The 21,638-nt window shown below is 43.2% G+C and overlaps 1 protein-coding gene across 1 annotated transcript in view; it reads left to right on the forward strand.

The window, feature by feature from the left end:
* Positions 1-21,638, forward strand: part of TRIP13 (thyroid hormone receptor interactor 13) — a 1,214,790-nt gene that overhangs the window by 302,598 nt on the left and 890,554 nt on the right. Inside the window, exon 6 of the mRNA XM_044065139.1 lies at positions 4,808-4,898. Coding sequence (XP_043921074.1) covers positions 4,808-4,898 — 91 coding nt within the window. The remainder of the gene's footprint in view (positions 1-4,807; positions 4,899-21,638) is intronic.

A 21,638-nucleotide genomic window follows, 5' to 3' on the forward strand; every position in this document is an offset into this window, starting at 1 on the left:
TGTGTGAGTACAGAAAATTTAGTTTGAACACCAGGTAGGTAGGAAGGTATTGATTTGGAAAATACTAGTATGCATGAATAGAGGAAATTTAGTTTGAGTACCAGGTAGTAAATGAGTCTAGATTAGCTATGCGATAATGTTTAGGTATGGAACAATTTATCATTTCTTAACTCTGCTGTTTTTACAGCTGTAACTGGGAGGTAGAGTTAACTAAGGTTCTTGAGGGAGAATTCTAAAATTAAGTACCTGTGCCTGCCAAGTACAGCATTGTGTAGCACCATGCCGAGTGCTGCAACCCACTGTTAAGCCGATTGTAAAAGTGAAAGAACAAATAAGAAAATAAAACTCCAGGCAGTAATGTCTACTCCTAAGGCTCTTTCTAAGTGCCATCTTGTTGAATACTGTTCTGAAGAACAGAAGAGAACAGGGAGTGGCTGCAATAAACCATCTCTGGTAAGCAACCTTTCTATAAATCTCAGAATAATAATGAAATATGCTTGAATGTTTGAGGCAGTGCAAGATGAGATTCAACAAGAACTGAGCAAACATGTTTTTATGGTCTAAAAATGTAATAATTATCTTATTCAGGTATTAAATCAGGTATAATTTAGAAATGTCTCCCTCACTTGTACATACTGCATTGCTGCACGTGTATGCAATATTTAGCAAAACATCACTTGTAATTAACCGCATCATGTCCCCATCTCAAAAACTATTTAAATAGTCATCTCTGCCTGTGTCTTGCCCGCTATTAAACGTTTTTTTCAGAGTACCTAATACTCCCACTGGTGCTCATTCAAAGTAGAGCAGTCTACTTTGTATTGCCAAGTAAGAACAGCTATCCAGTAAAGTGTAGAGCTTGCCCATCTCACATCCCTCTCATTTGCACCTAGCACAAAACTTGACTGCAGCTATCAGTGTTATTTTGTTGGCATGGCAAATGCTTCAGTGCACTTCTAACATTTATTGAAGCTATGATAGCAGCCAAATGGATAGAGAAAAAAGAAAATATCCCAAGTTAAGTTAGTCCAAAGAGCATCTTGCATTCCTCACTTACCACACCCACACACAGAGCTAAGTAACTATAACAGAAATGGTCAAGAGGAGTCTCACTGGTATTTATCAGTTTTTAAGTTGCTTGTTACACATCTCCTTATTCTTGTAGGCATTAGAAGCCATCTATTTGAAATTCTTCCAGCTAAATGAAAGTGTGTGGGATGTAGGATAAACCACATGCAAAATGTCATACCTTTATTAGTTGCTGAAAGTATAAGGCCATGATGTGCCTGCCTTTTCTTATGTCTACTTGCAAATAAGCCTTTATTGAGTTCTCTGACTTTTCCCATTAAATTGGTCCTTTTAAGCAAGCCACTGTCAGGATCTGATCTGTTTATCAGCATAGTGTAGCAGCTTGGCATAGCTCAGTCTGTGTACGTTTTTGATTGGGACCAGCAGGGCGAACAGTTCAATGTGCTTATTTTATAGTACAGTGATGTTGACTCGAGTCATCATGCTGTGTTCCATCATACTCTTCAAAGTTCTTAATCTATGCTACTGTCCACCACTAAAAATAATTCTGTTCATCTGAGAACAAACCTACACACTGAGGGGTAAACAGAATGACTTTCCTTCTTCAGCCTGTACTAAGTTCAAATCCACAACTGGAGAAAGAGCATTCTCTAGAGTAGTACCTGCCTGGTGAGGTTGTCTGTCTACACATATCAAAAACAATAAAACAATAGAGCTATATAAGGATACCATGATTGAACACTACCTTAAAGAAACTGATTGCACCTGCTTTCTTGATGCTGGTTAAACTTTGTGATTATTATATTCTCCAAAATATCAGTATATAAATAATTCACCAGTTATGTATAGTGTATATTTGCTTATATTTCTTGGAATGTTTTTTAAGTTTAATATTCCTGTATAAATTCACTGCAATGTTACTGTAATTCTACTGCTACTTTTTTGGTTGCGACTGAAAAGGCTTAATAGACCAGTACATCTACCAGGCTGACAAACTGAAATAAGTATAATAAGTAAATGATACCAAACAAAATAATTTTTTAAGTCACCATTAAGATGTTAGGTTTGATATCTTCAGGAATTCCTTGAGTTTAAGATGTGGTTGTCATGGGATCTTTCCTTTAGGTCTGTTAATGTTTTTTTTTACCACCTGGGTATTTTCCTGAATAGATTTTGTGATTTTTGCTACAGTTTCAGAAAAATCCTTTTTAATTTTTTATATAGATACAGTCAATAGAAGGGCTTTCCTTTCTGAATATTTCAACAGATGATCTCCAGGGAGAGCATTTCTTCTTGCAAGTTCACATGTAAAATTTTGTCTTATGATTTTGTGTCTGCTTTCAGGTAAGTACATAGGTAACCGATATAGATTCTTTACTTTGGCCTATGAAATGTCTTTTGCTGTGGTTTCCTCTTTCTTCTTGGACGTTGTACTTGGGTATAATATTACCAAGGAAAATGATAAGCTGAAATAATTTTTAGCACTATACTCTTAAGTAGAAAGTCCATCTTGCTAAGTTAACATGGACTAGCAATATGATTAATACCTTTTGACTGGAAGATGTATGGATTTAAAAGCTGGAGCAAGAGGAAATCTTAGTTTCCTTGTTACCATCTTTTGAATCTGACAGTTGCACCATGTTTTTCATTTTTCCCATATGCTTATTTCTTTTTGCTTTACCTTTTGTAAATTGTTCAGATTCTGTAGCACATTCAAGTAAGATAATGACTTAGTGTATTATTTGACCTGTAAGATTTTCTTAAGTAGTATACTATGTATTCCTTATGGTCTGTTTTATAGTTTGTACACTGATTGCAGAAGATGTTGTTTATATGCTTGCTTAACTATGCCTGTGCTTATGACCGAAAATCATTCTCAGACAGACTGTGTTAGCTGGTTAATCAAATAAGTAGTCAAACACCCACAATTGCTCATCTTTCATATTCACCTATTTCAGATTTAGTTCTGGATACTTATTTGCCATTTATGTTTTTATATTGTCTTAGCAGCCCACTGCTGCACTTCATCCAGTAAGACATTCATATATTTTGATTTTTGGTGGTTACTCCAACTGCACTTCTAGCTATGATCCACTAGATGACAGTATATCACTAGAGGCTACAGCCCTTCATATCCTGTACTCTTCCTCTTCAGAAAGAAACAAAAACGCATATCCCCAAACAAAAATGCAGAGCACTAAGCCAGTAAGATTCAAACAAAACAGAAAATATGCATATGAAGTATTTACTTTTTCCCCAAATGTATCATAGTCAAGATGTAAATTGCTGCTAAATGCAAAAAGTTTTAACACCTTTATTGAATTATCACTTAAGACATAGGCAAACGTACATTTATATAAAAGAAAATAAACCATGCTAGCATGTTTATACATTACACATCACACATATTCTTTTATACAATTATCATCAATCTAAATATAGATAAATTAATCAATTCCTGCCTTCCTTTAAATCTCACTCTTTCTCCAAAATATTATTCTGCATGATTGTTCCCACAATTACCATTGTTTTCTATGTAATTTGCTCCTACCCTTTTCTAAATATCCCACTAACAGTGCTTTTTGTCTCTGTTACAATATTCACAACTTCAAATACAGTTGGTTTAGTTTTTGATGTCCATTTCTAATAATTGCTTTTTTGGCATTGTCCAGAATTAAACTTAAGCCTTTAGTATATCTAGGCAGTTCAGATCCTGTATCCCGACTCAGAAAATTTCCTTAGTTGCACCCACTTGCTCACCCAATATTTCTGACAATGCACTCTGTAGGGATTTTTTAAAGTGTGCCAACTTATTACACTCCCAAAACATATGTCCTCAGTTACCTCTTTCATTCCCCATCATACCGCCAACGTTCACCATTTACCTGCGGAAAAAATCTTTGCAGTCTGCTTGCTTGAGGTATAAAAATAGTTATGAAAACACTTCCAAGCAAAAATCCTAAATTTTCTAGACTTTGTTGGATATTTGGGAGCTTTACATATGTCCTCCCATTGTTTCATTGTAAACCGTGTGTCCAGTCTCTCTCTTCCCAGTCTTTTTTACTTCCTCTGATTGATTCTTATAGTTGCAGTGCAGTATTTTTTATGCCGTATGAATTTTTTCTTTTTAACAGCTGCTTTTGTCTTAGCTTCAGCTAAAAATTCTACCAGAGCAGGTCTACACTTAGGATTCCCCTATTCTTTTCTCTGATATCAGTCCCCGATAGGGAAGGCAGTCTTTAGCCTGCAGTCCAAATGTCGTCTTAGCCTCCTTCCATTCTTTTTCCTTTCCTTCTCTAGTTTCTTTGCTCCCAGTACATTGGCTCATTTGCCATTTTTTTATCCAGTAAATTATTGCCCCTAAATGTAAAAAGTTTTTAGCACAATGGTTCAAAATGCAGTCTGACATGTAGCTCTCTAGCAACAAACACATCAATAACAAGTGCATTTCCTGAGAGAGAATTGTCATATTCTTAGCTTTTGGTGATCTGATTTCCTTCCCAAGCTCTGGCCACTAATACAAAAGATATAGGAAGCAATGCTGTTCAAACCTCTTATCTGGCGATGCCTTAAGAAGGTCTATGATTTGTTGACATGATACTCTTTTCTGTCACTAAAGTGATGTACGTTTCCTAATTCTGAAAAGGAGGTAAGTGAATGGTTTATAAAATGTGTTTTATTGCATGTGCTGATTCATTCCTGGATTGAAGTGTGTTACTTTGATAACACCAGTATGTTGAAGACAATAGTGTTATTCTCTTTTTTTTCTTTTTTTTAGCTTCTTGAGTATGTGGCAACAGCCATATTGTTTTCTGACAGAAATGTTGACAGCAACCTGATAGCCTGGAACAGAGTTGTGTTACTGCATGGTAATGTTGATCAATTTCTATTTCAAAGTATTTAGAGGCATATATATGTTGTTGTGGTGACTTTTAACTGGCTATTTTTTCCAAAACTTTCATTGCAATGTTGACCATTTTGTCAAACTTTTATTCCTAGTTGTAAAGGTTTTTATATCAAAATCAATTTGATAATTTCTAGCAAACCTCTCAAGTTTTGACATTATAAGGAACATTCATCAATTTGAGTTTTAAATTTCACGTACCTTGCTCGTCCACATTGAAAGGGTCTGTCACACATTCAGTGTTAGAATTATTTCTATCATTCATGGTCAGTAATACTGAATCATATTAATTAAACAAAAGAACATTTTGCAAGTATAAAGTTACTCATTATAACCATTCTGTGAGCTTGCGAGTTGAGGTTCTTTGTAATCTGTTTTGTAGGTGTTCCACATTTTGCTCTTTGTTCCATATTAAGTGAGGCAGTGCCACACTTTTGGGATGGAAGGTTGAGAGCTATGTCTTCTAGTGAAATATTCAGGAAAGGATCCTGAGACATTTGGCTATAAAATGCACTTGGACTTTGTGTCATAGGTTCATAGGTAGGTACTAGGCTATTGGCCCTAGGGCCTATATAAGCATAGACAAAAATGTACCCTGGCTTTCGCCACTCAAGAAAATTATTTTCCTGTGCCCCTGTCGAGCAGAGCCACAGAAGTGATCCCTGGGGTGAATTTCCTATTTCCCATCCAATCATCAAGATTTTTCTTGAAGAGTGCTAATGAGGAGCTCTGTTTGACATAGATAGGTAGTCTGTTCCAGAGTATGGGAAGTCTCTGGGACAGGAAATCTAATTCTTTAATGCTGCCTTTAATGTGTTATACTTGTTTGACCCATTAGTTAAAGAAATGTCGCAAAAGAGTGAGCAAGATGACAAAACTCTCTGCCATAGGTGTCAAGTTCAAGACCCCTCAACGATCTTATAGCAGGAAGCAAATGGGTCTCATTCCCTTTGGTTTTGGAAGTTGAAGCATCAATCTGACTCACCCTCAGACAGGGACAGGCATGGTAGAGGTGGCATCTTTTAATGGATGCAGACCCAGAAGCAAAGGAGGTCCACAAAACCAGGGATATCATGCAGGTTCCTCTGACAGGAGGCACTAGAATCTGTGAAGGTCTGCCTGACTGTTCCATTTTGGAGGCAGTCTGGGAGGGGTCATCTCTCCCTCTTCCGTGACTTGTGCCATCCTCTGAGACAGAGAGAAGAGGTTGTTACATTCCATTTTTGGAAGTTCCACCCCAAGTTCACATTGTCTGATGTCCCACTCCACTAGACAAAAGTCACATTAAAGAGATTTCTTCTCTACTACCAAAAAGAGCCATCCAGGAAGTTCCCCCATATTAGATCTGGTTAGGATTTTATTTCAAGTTCTTTTTGGTTCTGAAAAACAAAACAAAAACTTCCTTTTTAACACTTATGTGATTAAGACCTGACTGAAGATAGTCACAGTACATTCAGTTTTTCCCTGCCTCAGGGAGAATGAATGGATGTGCTCAGTGGATCTTTAGGATGTTTACCTCCACATAAAGATAGCAGGGAAGTCCAAGAGATCCTTTATACTTCTGAATAGGATCTGGTCGTTACCATTTCAGAATGCTGCCATTTGATCTCACCGCAGCCTCTTGGGTGTTCAGGTGCATGGCCATTTTAGCAGGTCATCTACAGCTTTGGGGGTACATGATATTCCCCTTCTTGGATCACTGGCTTTTGGCTGCCCCTCAGTGGAGTCTCAACAAACCATGTAGTATCTTGTTCATCTTTGCAAACACCTGGACATTTCTGTGAACATTTCCAAGTCCAGTTTGAGGCCTACTCAGAAGATGTGAGAGTGTTCAATCTCGCCGTTTGTTCTTACAAATGGGTGTCGGAGCCGATCCTCGGCTCCGAGTCGGCCGCTTAGCAAAGCTCTGCATCTAGGAGAAGCTCGAGACCAACCTACCTCCCACAATTCCCTCTGCCTTTACCTCAGATCTAGTTTGCCGCTGCAACCGATCGCATCGAATTTGAGAGCTCTGACCAACTTTTGGGAAGATAAGCTAATTTCTCGATATTTTTTCTTGTGAAATCTTCTGATTTTTCTTTTGGGAACTTATCTTAGTGTGTGTGTGTGTGTGTGTGTGTGTGTGTGTGTGTGTGTGTGTGTGTGTGTGTGTGTGTGTGTGTGTCTGGATTGTTGGCTACACTAATATATATAATTTATATATATATAGTTTAGTTTCCTTAGGGCCTACCCCTCCTAGTTACTAGATTTAGGTTGATTCTTGCAAATATTATTGCTGTGTTTCTTGATTTGTATCTAACTTTCTTGGCAAAGTATTATTTAGTACTTGTACAGTTTTTTCTCTTCAGGATATGTCTGAAAAAGCCAAGTCTGGATTCAAGAGGTGTCAGTGTGGGCAAAAGATGTCTGTCACTGACAACCATAGCTCCTGTGTCTACTGTCTTGGCCCTCTCCATCTACAAGAAGACTGTTCTATCTGTCATTCTTTTAGTGGAAGGGTCATGACAGATAGACGCAGGAAGCTTATGGATAGGGGTCTTTTGAAGCCTGCCTTCCAAGAGGCGCTTGACAAGTCGGACCAGGCTTCTAAGTCCTCGAAGGCGTCGAAGACATCGGAGCCCACGTCATCGGTTCTGAGTTCTTCGCTTAAAGTTCGTTCACCGGTTCCACAGGCTTCGGGGCCGAGTGTCGAGCTTCTTACTGTGACCGAGCCTCGAGTCTTGGAACCGGTGTCGGAGCTTCCACCTCCTGCTATATTGAGGTCGGTACAGTCCTCGGTTCCTTCGACCCGTTCTTCCAGGCCCCTCTCCGACACCGACGTAGATCGTGTGGTGCAGAAGTTAATTGAGAACACGGCCCTGTCCAAGCTCATTTCAGTCTCCTCTCAATTGGTGTCGAGACTCGAAGGCCTTCCCTTATCTCCATCTGGTCCTCCTCCGAGGCCTACACAGCTGTCGGAGCCGGGAAATGTTGATCTGATGATAGTGGAGCCCTTGGTGCCGGAACCGTCCCTTCCTCGGTCGGCACCGTTGACCTCGACTCCGTCGGAACCGTTAGCGGACTCGCGGAACCGACAATCTCTCCTTGGCTCCGGGACCGAGAGTCGAACCGATCTTTTGGTGCCGACTCTCCCCCTCGGTGCCTCGGCACGGATCACTTTGGTTCCGTCCTCGGGGTCGATGCCCTTGGCCTCCGCATCGGAGACACTTCCACGTTCTTTGGAACCGGAGGACTCTTCGACTCTGGGTCCGGGGGCCTTTGACCTCATGAGGAAGGTATTGTCTTCTCAGACAACCACGTCAACGGAAGCAACTTTTCTCTCCCATAAAGGTCCATTGTCTACTTCTGCACCCACGACTACCCATAAGCGTAGAGCACCAGTGTCTCAGCCACTCCCAGAGGGAGCCCCTTCTTCCTCGGAGGCCTCATCGGAAGCCCCTCCCGATGACGTTCCGAGGAAAAAGTTGTGCAAGAGGAGGCACTTGGATTCTCCACAAGAATCTTTAACATCGGATACTGACTTAGATGAGTCAGAAGGGTCCCCAAAATCACCATCAGAGGATGTCTCCTTTGCTGACATCCTGGAGATCCTGAAGCAGAGAGGTGATTGGCAGGCCCTACCCCCTTCTGAGGATGAGTCGGTTCTGCTGAAGGCATTTGATGCTCGCCCTTCCTCCTCCTGGGTCACTTTGCCCTTCGACGAGTTAATGGATTTAATTGCTCGAAGGGCGTGGGAGGCACCTGACACAGTGGAGCCAGTTCCCAGGAAACCTAATAAATACATAACTGCCCCTCAGGACAAGTCATACCTTACTAAGGGAGTTCCAGTGGATGCTATGGTGGTGGCCGCAGCCACTAAAAAGGAGATGTCCGAATCTTCCTCGTCTGTCCGTCCCCCTAACAGAGACTCTAGGACCATGGACAGATATGGGAAGCGCATTTTCAGTTCAGCGACTTTTTCCATGCGATCGCTGAACTACTTGACATACTTCACACGATTACAGAGGGATCTAGTCAAGGAGTTGGGAGATACCCTCCAGGGTAATACAGATGCTGCTGTCTCGGACAAAGTTACAGCACAGCTCAACACCCTTACATCCATAGTGAACTCGTCCATGAGGCTCATCTCGTATGCGGCCGAAGGGTCGAGTAGGGCTGCAGCTTCAGCGATTGCTCTTCGTAGACAATCCTGGATGCGGCTGTGCTCCTTTGCGGAAGCCTTCAAGTCTTCCTTTACTAACGCCCCCTTTGATGATGCCACCCTTTTTGGCCCCAAAGTAAAGGAGACCCTAACCCGGTGTGAGCAGGAAGGAAAGACTCTGTCTGCTGTCGGAGTCTGTTTTTCCACCCCATCCAGACCGTACCCCAAAGGGCAACGAGGTGGAAAGATGTGGTTTCGTAAACCCCAGGGTTCTTTCCCAGGCACACAGGGTGATGCCCCCCCAGAGGCAGAGGAGGGGGCAGGAATGGAAGACGCCGCTCTGGTGGCAGAGGGGGTCCGCAGAACCAAGGTGACAGGGATACTATCCCTGGGAAGCCTTTCCAGCACTCCTGAGAGGAGGCCCGACTGTCCTGCTCTGGAGGCAGTCGGGGGTCACTTAGCTTTATACCCTCAGGCCTGGCAAAGCCTTACTTCAGACAATTGGGTAAAAAGCATTATCACCAGAGGTTACAAAATCCCCTTTGTATTTCCCCCATTATCACAAAGACGGTTCCCAGATGTACCACCCCATCTGCGAAAACCAGCAGCGATAGAAATCTCAAAGCTGCTAGAAAAAAGAGTCATCCAACCAGTCCCGGCGGACCAAAGAGGATCCGGAACTTACTCAAGGTTCTTTTTAGTTCCAAAAAAGACAGGGGAATGGTGGCCAATTCTGGACCTAAGCAATCTCAATACATTTGTGAAGAAATAAAAGTTCCGGATGGTCACGCTTCAATCGATCCTTCCATTTTTACAGAAGGACGACTGGATGTGCTCAATAGATCTCAAGGACGCCTACTACCACATCAATATGGCCAGAGTGTCCAGAGATCACCTGCGCTTCCGGCTGGGAGCCAGTCACTTTCAGTTTCGGGCCCTGCCCTTTGGGCTAACCTCAGCCCCCAGGGTTTTCACCAAATGCATGGCAGTGGTAGCGTCTCACTTGAGACGCCTAGGATTCCAGGTGTTTCCATATCTAAACGACTGGCTCCTTACCGCCACCACCGAGCGTCAACTGATGCAGGCCAATGATTACACAATCAGCCTTTGTGCTCTGTTAGGGATTTCGATAAATTTCGAAAAATCTGCGTTACAGCCCTCACAGCATATTTCATTTATAGGCGCAGATCTAGATAACCGTTCTTTGCTAGTAAAACTACCCTCCGCAAGAATAGCTTCCCTACAACAACACGTATCTCTCCTACTATTATCCAAGAAGTCCCCAGCCAAACTAGTCCTGAAAGTCTTAGGGCTCATGTCAGCTTCCCTCATTGCAGTTCCCATGGGGAGGCTACACAAGAGAATTCTCCAATGGCTGCTGTTCACACAGTGGTCGTTCCAGCAGTTACCGCTGACACACGAGATTCACATAACAGATTCCTGCAAAGCACACCTGTCTTGGTGGTTACAGGATCACAACCTCATCAGCGGCCGACAGTTTGTGTTACCCAACCCAACGGCCACAGTGACCACGGACACTTCCCTGATAGGGTGGGGGGGCATCTTTCAGGGAAAGACAGTCCAAGGCGAATGGTCCAGCTTAGAGTACAACCTGCACATAAATGTTCTAGAGATAAGGGCAGTGTTTCTAGCGTTGCAACACTTCTCCCCCCCTTCAACCTCTAGGGACTATTGCAGTACAGACGGACACCATGTCCGTAGTCTGGTACATAAACAAACAGGGAGGAACCAGGTCTTACCAGTTGTGCAGGGAGACCATGAGAATTTGGCAATGGGCAGAGTCAACGGGTCGCTTTCTAATAGCAACGCACATCCCGGGGTTATCCAACGTCATAGCGGACAGGTTGAGCAGAGCCATCCTGTTACCTCACGAGTGGTCCCTCAATCAGAAAGTGGCAGAAAGGATTTTCCACAAATGGGGCCAGCCTTGCTGCGATCTGTTTGCGTCTCCAATGAACACCAAATGTAGAAGCTACTTTGCCCTTTTACCCCCTCCAGGGGATGTCCCCAGGGACGCTCTGATTCACGATTGGCCCCCGGGTCTCCTGTACGCTTTCCCTCCTATACCACTGATCCCAAAATTTCTTCAGAAAGCCAAGGACCAGGAGAGGACTATAATTCTCATTGCCCCATTCTGGCCTCGACAGATCTGGTTCCCCTTTCTTCAAGCCCACCAAATGCAGGAGCCCTGGATTCTGAACCCAGTGCCAGATCTGCTGACTCATTTGTCAGGAGCTCCTCACCCGTCGCTCCTATCCCTCAAGTTAGCAGCCTGGCTGCTCCGCTTCCCTACTTAGCCAGGTCTGACCTTCTCTCTCCGGCGGTCCAGGACATTCTGGTCGCCTCCCATAAGGCTTCCACTACTAAAATCTATACCAGTAAGTGGAAACGTTTCGTCCACTGGGCGACTACACAGCATTTGGATCCTTTAGTAGCCCCCCTAAACAAGATTTTGGAATTCCTGTCCATTCTGTTTCACCAAGGAGCCTCTACTGCCACTTTAAAAGTTCAGTTGGCCGCTATTTCCAACTTTCACATAGGAGAAAATGGAGCTCCCATTATGGCTCATAGGCTTTGTAAAGCCTTCATGAAAGGGTCCTTTCATCTCAGACCAACAGTTAGGTTACCTACAGCTCCTTGGAATCTAAATTTACTCTTATCCCAGTTAATTTTACCACCCTTTGAACCAGCTTCTTCCTGTTCCTTAAAGTTCTTGTCCTGGAAGACTCTTTTCCTAGTAGCTATCACTTCAGCCAGACGAGTATCAGAACTTCAGGCACTTTTCATCAAGCAGCCATATTTAATTTTTCACCCTGACAGGGTATCATAATGCACCAACCCTTCCTTTCTCCCTAAGGTTTGTTCGGTTACCAACATTAATCAGTCCATTGAGCTCCCTACTTTTTTCGAGAACCACTCCAATAAGCTGGAATATATGTTACACAAATTGGATGTTCATAGACAACTCAGATTCTACCTGGATAGAACTAAGGACCATAGGAAAGCGGACCAACTCTTTATAGTCTTTGCGGACAACAAAAAGGGCATGGCAGTTACAAAGCGCACACTTTCTAAATGGCTAACTGATTGTATAACCTTTGTGTATTCTGCTTCAAACCAGAATTTGCCCACTAAACCAAAGGGACATTCTACTAGGTCAGTTTCCACATCTCTGGCTCATGCGGCTCGTCTGCCATTGGATACTATTTGTGCAGCCGCCACTTGGTCTAAACCGCATACATTCATCACTCATTATAAAGTTGATAGGACTTCCAGGGATAGAGCATCCTTTGGTTCCACTGTGCTCAGGAATGTTCTTCCATGAGTCACTCAGGGTAATGGAGCTAGGGACGCTACCCATTTGTAAGAACAAACGGCGAGATTGAACACTCTCACATAAAGAAGTTATGTCCTTACCATAACGTTCCATGTGGAGTGTTCATCTTGCCTTTGTTCTTACATCCCCACCCTCCCACCCTCAGGTCTGGAAGAACGTACGGATTTAGAAGTCTGGTCTGTTTGTCTCCCACTAGTGGTCTCTCTGTTGTTCCTACTGGCTTGAGCTAGTTACTGCTCCTTATGTGTACTTATGTATCCTTTTATGCTTGATTACCTTTGTTATTGCTGGATCTGGTCTTGTTTTGCAAACTAGATCTGAGGGAAAGGCAGAGGGAATTGTGGGAGGTAGGTTGGTCTCAAGCTTCTCCTAGATGCAGAGCTTTGCTAAGCGGCCGACTCGGAGCCGAGGATCGGCTCCGACACCCATTTGTAAGAACAAAGGCGAGATGAACACTCCACATGGAACATTATGGTAAGGACACAACTTCTTTTTCGTGTCCTTGAGTTGTTATCTAGATACCTTTTTACACAGGGCAGAATTCAGACCATCCAGTCTGCAGTCAGACTACTGTTATGCAGCTCTCACCCTAACAGCAACTCTGGTCTCGGTCTGATGGCCTCTTCAATTTTGATGGCGGAATTATCCGGCTTTCACATGTGAATATTAAAGTGGTTGCTTCAGACCCATTGATTTCAGAGTCTTCACCCTCTGTCCAAGACAATTATCACTACCAGTTCTTGCAGAAAATATTGTCAATTGTGGTTACACTCCCTTTTAATTTGAGTGGACAGATTACTTCAGACCCCATTACTGGTGGCAACAATGAGAATAAACACATCTTCCCTTTGGAGGAGTAGAGGTGCTATTAAGGGAGAATGGTCCAGCGTTTGTGGACAGGCAATGAGGCCAATCTTCACAAAAATGTCTTAGAGTTGAGGGCTGCTGTCTTGATATTGCAGGAACTGCGGGACTTCCTTCCTCAAGGCGTGATGTCCATCTAAATGGACAACATGATTCTAATTTGGTATATCAACAGGCATGGGGGGAACCAGATCCTACTGTTTGTCAGGAAGCAATGCAAGTCTGGCAGTGGGTGTTGGCTTACCACTGTTTTCTGGTTGCTACACACATTCTGGTAGTTTAATTGTCTGGCAGACAGGCTCAGCAGAGATTTTCTAATGCCTTACAAGTGTTCCCTCAATCCAGTTTCAGCCAACAAACTCTTCAGCTGGATGCACCTCTTGCTGCAATCTATTTGCCACTCTTCAAAACACCAAATGCAATAATCACTGTGCCTGACCATCCTCTAGGATATCCACCAAGGGATGATCTGCTTAACAATGACCTCTCAGACTTCTTTATGCATCTCCTCCTCCTATTCCCTTAACGTACAGCTTCCTGCAGAAAGCTGTCAGGTGCAAGGTAACAGCCACCCTCATAGCCCCCTACTGGCCAAGTAAATTTGTTTTCTCCTCCTAAGACATTATTAAAATGGGCAACTTTGGCTCCTGGATCCCATTCTGGATCTAATATCTCACCCCCCTGGGAAGCCTTACTGGACCTTCTCAATCCTAAACTAACCACTTAATTGGTTTCTCCAATTTCTTTGATTTCTAAATGAGATCCTTTCTCTAAGAAGGTGGTCAGGATTCTAAGAGTCTCTTAAAAAGCCTCCACCCAAAGGTTTATCTTATTAAATGGAGAAGATTCATTTCTTGTGCTTGTCCTCAAAATACTGATCCCTTCTCAGTCCCTATATAACACATCCTGATATTTCTTTTCCTGTCTTTTTGGTTCAGGTTCTAGTTTTCTCATCATCAAGGTCCAATTGCCAATATTTCCTCTTTTTGTATGGGCTTTCAAGACATTTCTTTAGCTTCACATAAACTTTGTAAGGCTTTTCTCAAAGCACCTTCTTACTAAGGCCACTAGTTAGATATTCATTTTCTCTGTTGGACCTAAAATTTTGTACTGGATGATGTTGTTAACCCCCTCCCCCCCCGAACTATCTTCTACAGCAATACTTAAATATCTTTCATGGGAATCTTTTTTTTTAGCGGCTATTACTTCTGAAAGAAAAAATTCAGAGCTCCTCACTCTGTCTTCTACTCCTCCATACTTGACTTTCCATAAAGACAGAGTTTCCTCAAGAACTAATCCGCCATTTGCTCCCAGAGTAGCTTCAGAGCCTAATACTTTTGAACCTATTCAGCTGCCAGTCATTTTTCCCAATTGTGAAAACAAGGAGTGTAGCAGTTAGCACTGTTGCCTCACAGCAAGAGGTTCACTGGTTCAATTTTTGGCTGGGGTGACTTCTGTGTGGAGTCTGCATGTCCTCCCTGTGGTTGCATGGGTTTCCTCCCACATTCCAAAGACATGCAGTAGGTGGATTGGACACTCTAAACTGGCTATAGGTGCGAGTGTGTGTATGAGTGAATGGTACGGATGAACTACTGTGGCAGGGCCAGCCACCCGGCGGTGTAAACCTTGGCTCAAAATGATCGTCACTGTTGAAGTGACGCCTCAACCCCATGTGTAAAGTGGGAAAAGGGGGTTAAGAATGGATGGATGGAACTTGGACATACATAGGCAGTTATGTTTCTACCTTCACAGAACAGAATCCTTCAGAAAGGATGAACAAATGCCCATAACGAACTGGGGAAAAAGTTGTTCAAGGTTTCTCTGTCTGGATGATTGTCAGACTGCATCTCATTTGTAGTTTCATAACAAACCACTTTTTGCTAAACCAAAAGCTCATTCTAAGAGAGTCATGGGACCTTCTGCAGCCTTCTTCAGAGCATCTTCACTATGCAATATTTGTGAAGGTGCTGCGTTGTCTTTTATCAAGCATTATAAACTAAACTGTGCCTCCAGGGCTAGAGCATCCTTTGGTGCTACCAACCTGAAGGGTCTCCTGTTATGATACCACTGGACTCTGATTCACAGGTTGGATCAGATGGACTGATTAAATAGGATAAGAGCATTATGTAATTACCATAAAGATAAATCTTTTCATTCCAGTCTGTCCAGTACAACAACCCACCCACCTTCCCCCTTCCACATTTCTAAGGACCTGAAATATCCTCTAGAATGAGCTTTTTGAGTCTATAGTCATTTACTTTAGTTGAGTACAAGTCTTCAGGCATCAAACAAGCTCTGAAACAACTAGGGAGCTCAAAGCTGGAGAACTAAAACTGCAAGAAAGCAATCCAAGAAGTTCCACCAGACCACAGAAGATCTGGATTTTTTTCTATTTTCTTTTTTGTCCCCTCCAATATTCAAGGACCTCAGGCTGATATTGGATCTAAGTCAGCTCAACAGACATAAAGAAGGAGCTCTTCTGGATGGTTATGGTGCAGTTAGTCCTTCCATGCCTGCAGGAAGGAGACAGAATGTGCTCTGTGGACCTTCAGGATGCGTATCGTCACATAAAGTAGATGTTGCACCCAGAAAGGTACTTTTTCTTCCAAGTCGGAGCCAATCACCATGCCCCCCCCCCCAAGTGTTCACAAATGTATGGCACCAGTTGCTGCTCACATGTGACTCTTAATAATACAGATTTTTATGTATTTGGACGCTTGACTCCTGGCAGTCAACTCAATGGAGCACTTGGTTGATGCAAGGCAGGATTTGTTCAAAAATTGTCTGTCACTGTAAATCAACATGATCAAATCCAATCTGCAGCTATCTCAGGATCTCCTGCTCATAGACTAATGAATCAACACACAGTGTCATTTGGCAAGTTTACCTCAAGTGACAGTCTCAACCATAGTAGACTAAGTTCTTTGTTTGCCTTCTCAGGGCAGGCTATCATCAGCTAAAGTTCGAAAGGTTTTGGGTCTAATAGCTACATCCATTCAAATGGTCATGCCAGACTCATAATGAGAATTCAACATCGGACACTTCAGATCCAGTGGGATCAAACTTATTAATCAGTGTATCGTTCAGTTACATTGTTGAAGGCAGTCAGGAAAAGCCTACAGTGCTGGACCAGAGCTGGATCTCTCTTTACCAACACAGTTTTCAAGCCAACAGTAACCACAGATGTGTCTTCCTTTGGGTAAAGGGGTAGTTCATGAACAAGAGGGTACAATGTCCATGGAATACAGAAGAGGCTTCTTGCACATCTGTGTTCCTGAGATAAGGTCAGTCCTTCTAATGTTGCAGATGTTCCAGGACATGCTCCCTTTGGGTACAGTTTGCATACATTTGGACAGTATGGCAATAGTATGGTACATCAACAAGCAAGAGGGGAACCCTGATCCTATCTTCTGCTTAGAGAAGCCTTGAAGATATGCGAATGGGCCTTGCCTTTGCACTATACTCTAATAGCAATGCACATACCAGGGGTGAATAACATGATTGCAGACAAATTGAGCAGACAGATTCTGCTTCTCCATAAATGGTTTGTCAATCCCAAAATGGTGAGTAGGATATTCAAGCAGTGGCAAAAATCTTGCCATGAACTTTTTGCTTTGCTATTCAACATCAAATGCTGATTCTTTTTCAGAATAGTTCCTCCAGAAGGACAGTCACCAAGAGACTCATTCTCCCATGATTACCCCCTCCGTCTGTCTTCCCTAACATTCCGCTGATCTCAAGACTCTTGCAGGAAACTTAAAAGTGCAAGGCCATGCTCGTTCTCTTAGCACCACTTTGTCCTTGTCAAACTTTGTGTCCCTTGCTGTGGCGTCACCTAAGAACAAACTCCCATCTACTAGCTCATCCATCCAGGATGGCTCACCTTGACATTCAGCCAGTGAGACTAACCACTTGGTTTCTCAAGATGTTCTTTGTAGTCAATGTTGCAGCATAAATTCTTGAGTCTTCTTGCCATGTAGAAGCTTCTGACCAGCCCAGTTCCTAGAGTCTTTACTTCAACCCAAGCTGACAGATTTCCAAATATCAGGGTATAAGATGGGCATCCATCACTGCGATCTTAAGTTCTTTCTAGCCATGCAATTGGATGCATTACTCCTTTTATCAAATACTTGCAGTCTATCACCTGGTTTGTTTGTTTGTTTGTTCAGAGTTACCTCCATCCTACTTTCAGATAAGAAACACACTGCGGAAGTTTTCTTATAATTAATCTTTAAAAAGGTCAGTAACTACCTGAAGTATGGGAAGCAAATCTGGCATAAAAATTCCATTTTTGTTTGTTTTGCTTGGGGCCTCAGCACCATGTTTCTAGTGATCCAGATTGTGCTAGGTTTCTTTCTAAAACTTTGAAATATAAGGATGAAGTCCTTGCAGCCCACATGGAGTCTTCTGGCCCAGTGCCATATGCCTCATCACACACCTCAATGTTGGCTGGTCAGCTAAAAGAAAACTGAAAGAGAAGGACGGTGCAGACGACAGAGAGTCTTTTGTGTCTGTGGTCATATCTTCTCTCAGTGACTCAGATGAGGCACCTTTTCAGGCTCCTGGTCTGTCGAAAACTAGGACCAAGCCCTCTGGGATGTCCCCTGGGGAGGCCAGCATGGCAGGAGGCCACACCATTACAAGGAGTACCACACTGACATTGATAGAGTTCGAAGCAGCTTCGTAGCAATCTGCTTCTGATGCTTGAGTGTTGGTAACCATTCCCTTGGTAGTCATATATGAGGAAATTACAGATAACTGGATATAAGTCATGGCCTCCTGTATCCTGAGGCCTTAATTTCAAAACCCTAGACACCCAAACCCAAGAGAGTGATTAGATTGTCCCAACCCATGCTGCCTCAGCCTGCAGCCTCTTCAATCCAGGTTGGTTCATAGGACCTGGTTAAGCTGGTCAGGAGTTCATGGATTTCATGAAGTCCAGGAGACCCAGCCAGCCACAGGTACCTGTTCCAGGAACGTTCCCTGGTAAAACAAGGAGAGCTGCAACTCCTTAGGAGGATTCAGACACCAAAGATGAGGAAGAGGTGTCTTATGCTGAACACCTCCCTTCTCAATCTTTCCGTGACTCAGAATAAAATGCCACCCTTTCCTCCCCACCCTGAGGACTTATCCTTTTGGAGAAACTCTGCACATGGTGGAAGAGGGATTTAACTGGGAGAGCAATGAGTTTTCTCAGATCTAGGCCCATTACAGAGAGCTTCTCCTAGATATTTAGCAATTCCACCTGTGCATGTAGTTCTTGATGATGTCTTTGAGGACATGTCTCTGCACCCTTACTCCCTTCCTCTTGCCCGTAGGAGGCCAGATCGCATTTATAGTGTGTCTGACATCCACAAGCACCTTTACAAAATCCCACAGGAAGATCTCTTGGTAGTGTGTACTGAATCTGTCAAGGGAGTTCCTAAGGCTGCAGCCAGACATACTTTACCAAATGACAGAGAGAGTAGAATGCTTGATTTGGTAAAAAAAGACTTGCACATTAGCTGCTCTGGCTATGAAGGTTCTTAACTTCCAATTTCTCATGTTAAAGTACAGGAAGTCTTTACAAGAAAAGATCATTGCTAAGGCAGAGGGGATCTCGGACAAAAGCCTACAGAGGGACACAAAAGAGACTGCTACGCTAGATCAGCATTCCAGGTGTCCAGGCCCTCAATAAAATGGATGTATCATGTAGGGCAGCTGCTATGGGGTCGGTCACATGTAGATACATCTTGCTGAGGACAGTTTCTCTCAGACCAGATGAAGCTGAATTCCTTGATGCCCCGCAGCATAAGGAGTTCCTGTTTGTTAACCCTGCTGAGAAAGTTTTTGAAAACCAGACAAGAGAGGGAAGTAAATCAAAACAGTCAAATAATTTTATTTATTGTCCACACCTAGATATAACAGGAATTAACCTTCTAAATTGTGGCCAGTACCTCCAAGGTAAGAAAAAGGGAGACCTCCCTGTGGCAAGAGACCAAGACAGACAAAACATGACAAGCTGACCAATGTACTAGACCTGGGGGAGCCAAGGATCTAATGCCCCCAGAGAGCAACTGTGACTATCCACAGCACCTACCAGAAAATCATATTTAATCAGGGTAGAATAGGTTTTCTGCTTGGTGCAAAGCCAAAGCTATGAAGTTACCCAGTTCTGGAGTAAATATCCAGTACTAGAATATCTTTTTTTAGAATTTTTTAGCCAGGGCCTTTCTTATTCAAGTGTTAAGGTACATGCATCTGCCTTGTCTGCTTGCCTGCCTTGCTGTATGCATATCTATACTTCCCTCCATTTGAAGCAGTTTCTAAAAGGGCTAATACATGTGAGACCATCCAAGAGAAACCCCTTTCTCTCTTGGGACCTGAATTGTGTTTTGGAAAAACTTACCCTGCCACCTTTTGAGCCAGCTGCCTCTTTAAAGATGCTCACTTTGGGAGACCACCCTGCTGATAAGTAATTACCTCAGCTAGGTGGGTCTCAGGACTACAGGCCCTGATGTGCAAGGAACCCTTCACTGAATTCCACAGTGATAGTTACCCTGAGAACTAACACTTCTTTAATGCCCAGAGCAGTGTCACAACTCTCTCTAAACCAAGCTGTACACCTACCATTGTTCATCCGAATCTACAAAATAAAGTTGAACAAATCTGGCATTCCCTGGATGTGCACTGACAGAACGGGTACTACCTTAACAAGACGCAGTCCCCAAATAGGATAGAAAGCTTTTATTGGCCTTTGCAGAAGGAAAAGAAGGCAGGCCTTTCTCCAGACAGACACTGTTTCAAAATGGATAGCTAATTGTTAATTTCTACTGTTACCCTGACCCCCGTCTGCCAGGAATGATGCAAAGACTGTGGGAACCTGGCCAGTCCCAGGCTTCTGCGTAGCAGAAAGACCCATGAATCAGTACTGCAGCATTGATATATTCAAACATCTGCAAATATGGTAAGTGTAACATAACAATACTTTTCAGTGATGGTCAGGAGCCCTCAAAACTACCCACCCCCACCCCCTACATGGTTGACCTCATTAAGGCCTTTCAGAAGAAGTCTACCAAAAAGATTTATAATTGTTATTGTAAAAAGTTTTCCTTATGGGCCCAGAGAAGTAGTACTTCCCCTACATCTGCTCCATTAGAAAAGTTTTTAACATTTTTGAGTGAATTATTCAGAAAAGGGTTGTTCTTCTATCAAAGTTTGTTTGGCAGATATTTCACCTTTTCAGGAAGGCTTTTCATATCATTCCTTATCTGCCCATAGATCATGTAAAGCCTTCATTAAAGGTGTTTTTTATTCGAGACCCCACCCCCCTTCAACTAGACCAACTCCAGCTTGAGATCTGAATTTCTTATTAGAATCCTTAACAACATCTCCCTTTGAGCCTGCCATCTCTACAGATGTTAAATTTATCTCTTGGCATGCAGCTTTGTTTGCTATGACTTTGGCAAGGCAGGTTTCTAAGCTCCAGATCTTGTTTCAGTTTCGTGAATTTAATTCTGGCATGGTTCTCTGGCTTTTTCTACTTTGGTGACTTACTGCTTGGGAATTCTGCCCATCTGCAACAACTGGAAAGGCCGCAGAAATACCTCACTAAAAGAATCACAGGCCTAAAGCAGATGCCCTATGCTGACCGTCTAAAAAAACTCCACCTATACTCTGTCGCATGTCGTCTACTCAGAGGCAGTCTCTGCTTAACATACAAGGCCATGTCAAACCCAGAGCTGTTGGACATGCTACACTTAAAGAAATCCCAATCCTTCAGAGACATGCTCCAGGGATCTAAACCTTGTCATCGCAGTGAACAAAACATGCTGGAGGGATAGGTTCCTGACCCAGAGACTCCCCAGACTCTGGAATAGACTGCCCATCCATGTCAAGCAGAGCGCCTCTTTGGACCCTCTTCAAAAGGAACCTTGACGATTGGATGGGAGATAAGAAGTTCAACCCAGGGATCATGTCAGTCACCCTGCTAGACAGGGGTCCAGGGAAGTAAATACTGTGGGAAGAAATAGCCAGGGAATTGTTATGGCTAGGCTTGTATAGGCTCTACAGCCGATAGCCTAGTACCAACCTCTGAACCTATTTATAGGACCCATCGAATAGCGTCTTTGGTTGCAGATACAGTAGATGTGAGAGTGTTCAATCTCGCCGTTTGTTCTTACACCTGGGTTCGGAGCCGACCCTCGGCTCCGTGTCGGCCGCTTGGCAAAGCTCTGCATCGAGAAGAAGCTCGAGACCAACCTATCTCCCACAATCCCCCTCTGCCTTTACCTCAGATCTAGTTTGCCGCTGCAACGTTCGCATCATTTTTGATGAGCTCGGACCACCTCAAAGCTAAGATT

The sequence above is a fragment of the Protopterus annectens genome, chromosome 3.part0, assembly GCF_019279795.1.
Source record: "Protopterus annectens isolate FY-2018-M chromosome 3.part0, PAN1.0, whole genome shotgun sequence".
Lineage (NCBI taxonomy): Eukaryota > Metazoa > Chordata > Ceratodontiformes > Protopteridae > Protopterus > Protopterus annectens.